Here is a 4731-nt window from a genome sequence, read left to right as displayed (position 1 = left end):
AACTCCACACTTTAATCTTAAGTTTGCTGAGTCTTTGGATTGATTTCTGGTCAACCCTATACTACATTAGGGGACTGGACTTGTTGACTTTTAGCACGACATAAAAGCCTTTCAACAAATGGCGCCGTTGCCGGGGACTCGGCGAATTGAGTCTTAGAGTGTTAGGTTAGTCTTGATTAGATTTGTTTTCTAGATCATATTTCTGTTTAGTGTTAATATCTGTTTCTTTATAGTTTAGGCTCTGTTTTTGTAGCTGTGATAGTGTAAATATTCAGTCTTTGTGTTGTTTTAGTCACTGAATTTTAATTCTGGAAGCTGTCCTGNTGTTATTTTTCTTGTTTCTTTGTGCTTGATTAGCATTTTTGCTGAGAGGTTTAGGCTGAGTGTGTTCTGCCAAACCTTGGGGAATTAGTGAATTCGGTGTGGGGTAGTTTTAGTGGCTTGAGAGTGCTGTAACTGGGCTGTTTCGCAAGACTTGTCCTATGGAGAAGTCCATGAGAGATCTGACCTACCAGGAAATAGGTCANCAGCTGGTGTGCACTCAATTACCTCTGGAGCAGAATGCTTCTGGAGTTGAGCTTAANCCTGGNTTCATAAGGCTGCTGCCCACCTTCCATGGATGGGAGCATGAGGACCCCCATCAACATATCAGAGAATTTATTCTGGTGTGTTCTTCCATGAAACCATCTGGAGCTAATGAAGAACTGGTCATGAGGAAGGCTTTCCCCCTATCCCTGCAAGATAATGCTAGGCATTGGATGATTTACCAACAACAACCTTTTGGAAGTTGGCAAGAGATGCAGCTTAGATTTTTAAACAGATTTTTCCCAGCATCAAGGGTATCTCATTTTAGGAGGCAGATCTGCACCATTGAGCAAGGGCAGAATGAAAGTTTGGCTGATTTCTGGGACAGATTTAATCGATTATGCCTCATGTGCCCAAATCATCAGCTGCAGGATTCTTTGCTCCTTACATACTTCTATGAAGGTCTGCTGCAAAGGGAAAGAATGCTGATTGATGTGGCTGCTGGAGGGTCTTTAATGAATAAAACTCCAGCTGAAGCAANACAGCTATTGAGTAATATGGCTGAATGCTCTTATCAAGGATCTTTGTACAATAAAGCTGCTGAAACTGTACCAGAAATNAGGACAGAATCGAAGGACTTAAGGGAATTGACTCAAGTGATGTCCCAGTTGGTGGAAAAAGTGAAGCTGCTGAACCAGGAACCTTTAGAGGATAAGAGGACAACATCAGAGGATAAGAGGACAACATCAGGGGTGTTAGAATGGTCTGAGAACATAGAAAATGCAAACTGTGATGCAGCAGCCATAAATTGGAAAGAGAACTGGAGCACAAAGGAATCGCAGGAGCTTCAACAAAATTATTTGGAAAATGAACAATCAGCTGGCTCTATTGAAGATGATAAAAAGAGCAGTGTAAGAGTGGAAGCTAACCCTCCAGAGGAGAATGGAAATACCAAGTACATTCCTCCTCACTTGAGAGGAAATGCTAAGCTGGGGAAGATGCAGCCAGCCCAACAAAAAGAGGTGAAGTTAAATAGGACTGCTAGTACCAGTGCAGTCATGTTAAGAAGTGGAAAAGAGNTGNATGTTTCAGTTGAGAAAGAGAAAAATGTTGAGAATGAGCAGCAACCTGAAATAATAATTGAACCACCCTTCCCTGTTAAATCTGCACCTGCAGCAAAGAAGTTGGAAACTGATGCTGATTTATTGAAGATTTTTCAGAAGGTTGAAATCAATATGCCTCTGCTGGAAGCAATCAAACAGGTGCCTAAATATGCCAAGTTCCTTAAAGAAGTGTGCACATACAAAAGAGGACTGAGGAGGCCACAAATCAAGAACATTTCCACTATTTCCAAGTTGGGATTGCCTCCTAAACATAGTGATCCAGGACATTTTACTATCCCATGCACCATTGGTGAACTTACCATTGCAAAGGCTTTAGTAGACTTGGGGGCATCTATAAANGTAATGCCTAGTTCTGTTTACAGGGCTCTACACTTAGGAACATTAAAACCTACTTCTGTTATCGTCCAGCTGGCCAATAGAAGTACTGCAAAACCTTTCGGCATTGTGGAGGATGTGCTGGTGAGGGTAAACCAGTTGATGTTTCCAGCAGATTTTTATGTGCTAGAGATGGAAGGTGAGGATTCAAGGCAAANTCCTACATTGATTTTGGGAAGACCATTTTTAATGACAGCAAAAACCATTATCAATGTGCATGAAGGACATTTAACTATGGAATTTGGAGACACCCAGGTCAGATTTAATATTTTTGAAGCCATGAGCCACCCCCTGGAAAACCATTCAGATTTGTTCAGCTATTCAGACATTTGTTGTAATAATTTGGAGCTGCTAGAACAATCTGGTTGGGACATGGTAGAGGAAGAATTGCAATCTGAATTCTGCACCTGGGGTGAAGAAAATTGCTTTAAAAAAATGGGATTGCAGGCCCTAGAAGAGGAGGAGGAATTGGACTCCACACATGCCTCGAAAAAGGGTGAAAAACNCTTTTCTTTTTAATTTCAGTTTTATTCATTTTAAATGTCCCCCTTGCATTAGTAGATAGTTAATAAAAAAATAACAAGATATAACTCCACACTTTAATCTTAAGTTTGCTGAGTCTTTGGATTGATTTCTGGTCAACCCTATACTACATTAGGGGACTGGACTTGTTGACTTTTAGCGCGACATAAAAGCCTTTCAACAATCACTTTAAGATCACTATAGGAATGTGTAAAACTAGTTAGGCCAGTTTAAATAGGTTTATATCACGTGTTTGGGGTGTTAGAAGTTAGGTTGGAGGGTTTGATTTGGTGGGAGGAGTAGGAGTTGCATGATTCTGCAGAATTGGCATTTTGCTGATCAGCAGACTCGCTATGCGGATATTCTCGCATAGCAAGTCACTCCAGGGAGGAGCTCTCTTCCCAGTCTCTCTCGCTATGCGGCCTGTGTGCACTATGCGAGAGACCCAAGAGTCTGATGCCTGGGCAAATTAATTCGCAAGCCGAAAGGGGTGTGTGCGCTATGCGAACCAACCTGGATTTGCTATGCGAGTTGGGTGCGCTTAGCGAAAGGCACTATGTTTTCTTGTTTTCTTGTTTTCTTGTTTGGTTACTTGCAATGATTTATGTTGATATGGTTTGGTCTGAGAAGCATGTTGGGAGTATACTTTACAATATTATGAATGGTTATTGTTGCAACAGAAGTGTGTGGTTTGTGGTGAAGTGTACAAGAGCATGAAGTGGTACAAGTATAATTCAAGTTTTAAACTAACTATCAAATGTGTAGAGTCTCTCGGTGAGATTCTTAGTGTTTTAGAATGAAAGTAGGAGCTCAGTCTTGGGGGTCTTCCTGATGCTCCAATGGTCTTTCTTCTCACGCAAAGAGGGTTGAACCATGTGGTGAGGAGTAGCAGGAGGTCTTAGTCTTGGAGGCTTCCAGTATGCTCCAAGGCGCGGAACAGGCTAACCTCGTGAGTGTGGCAGGGTGTGTTGGGATAAACTTAAATTTCAGAGATTTATTATTTTATTAGGTTTGGGTATAGTAATATTTGGTTTGATTTGATAGAAATAAAAGAGGAATGGGTAGTTATGATTTTGTGTTTATTAGGTACAATATTATTTTATGATAGAAGAAGCTTATTTTATTTTTAGGTAAGTTGATATTTTATTGTCAGTTTTTATTATTTGTACTTGGCCCAAGGCCTGATTTGCACCTATTTAAAGGTTGTCAATGTTTAATAAAAATCACCCACAATGGATTGAAGAGTAAAATTATTTGTGTGGGTCATGTTATGAGTGTGCATGCTGAGATTTTCCCAACAAGGTGGGGAACCCAAGTTTTCATAAGCTACCACGGATGCATGACCCGTCATAGCTCGACTCTCATTCTAAAGTCCGGACGAGTCAAGTCTAGTATTTAACCTGTTAGGACACATGCCTTAATCTGTTATGATTTGAGATTAACTCTTGTATATTCTATGCTTGACATGACGCATGCTTTTTATATAATTAGCTCACCCTTGCTTGCTTGTTTGTGTTGTGCCATGTCTGCGTTTGTTTTCTTTTGCGATGATCCTCCACTTGGATGGGAGCAGATGACAAGGAGGATACTTTGGAAACAGCTCTTGATGGGGATGACAATGTTGTTTCCTAGTTCACTGGGCTTTATTTCCCTTGTTCTAGGATATTTTGAAGAACTTCGTTATGTTCTAATTTTTTAAATTCTCTGTATTTTAAGGGAGAAACACTAGTACTCCATTTTAAATTTTCAGCTATTTTAAGGATGACTGTAATCCTTTATACCTTTAGTTACATCTCTAACTGCTTTCCTTTATTATAATGGATGACGTCTAGACTATATATGCATGCCGTATATTATTGGGATGTCACATGCATGTGACACCCGGGCACTAACGAGGGCGGGGAGTGATCGTCGGTGCAAGAGGCACGAAGTGCAAGAGGCACAAACAAGGAGCGGCTCCTGGCAGGCTTCAGTGGAAGGGGCACATGGAAGAATCGAACATACACCGGAATGAGAGGGATCTAGAGACTGTATAGGTATGGGACTATACGGTTGAAGGATAGCTTAAAGGATTTAATTTAGCTACTCATATCAACAAATGCATTTGCTTTTCAGTAGCCCAACTCATAATAAGAACTTCATGGTTAAGCGTGCTTAACCTGGAGTAGTTTACGGATGGGTGATC

General features: G+C 40.7%; 1 protein-coding gene across 1 annotated transcript; it reads left to right on the top strand.

Annotated features, from left to right (window-relative positions):
* The first annotated feature begins 482 nt into the window (after positions 1–482).
* LOC106766101 lies at positions 483–2543 on the top strand. Its single transcript, XM_014650860.1, has one exon. It carries the CDS (start codon positions 483–485, stop codon positions 2541–2543), a length of 2061 nt encoding a protein of 686 aa, XP_014506346.1.
* The last annotated feature ends 2188 nt before the right edge of the window (positions 2544–4731 follow it).

Source organism: Vigna radiata, chromosome 7, assembly GCF_000741045.1.
Source record: "Vigna radiata var. radiata cultivar VC1973A chromosome 7, Vradiata_ver6, whole genome shotgun sequence".
NCBI classification, from domain to species: Eukaryota; Viridiplantae; Streptophyta; class Magnoliopsida; order Fabales; family Fabaceae; genus Vigna; species Vigna radiata.
Note: the sequence above shows the minus strand (reverse complement) of the source record. Positions and strands in the feature narration are given on the sequence as shown.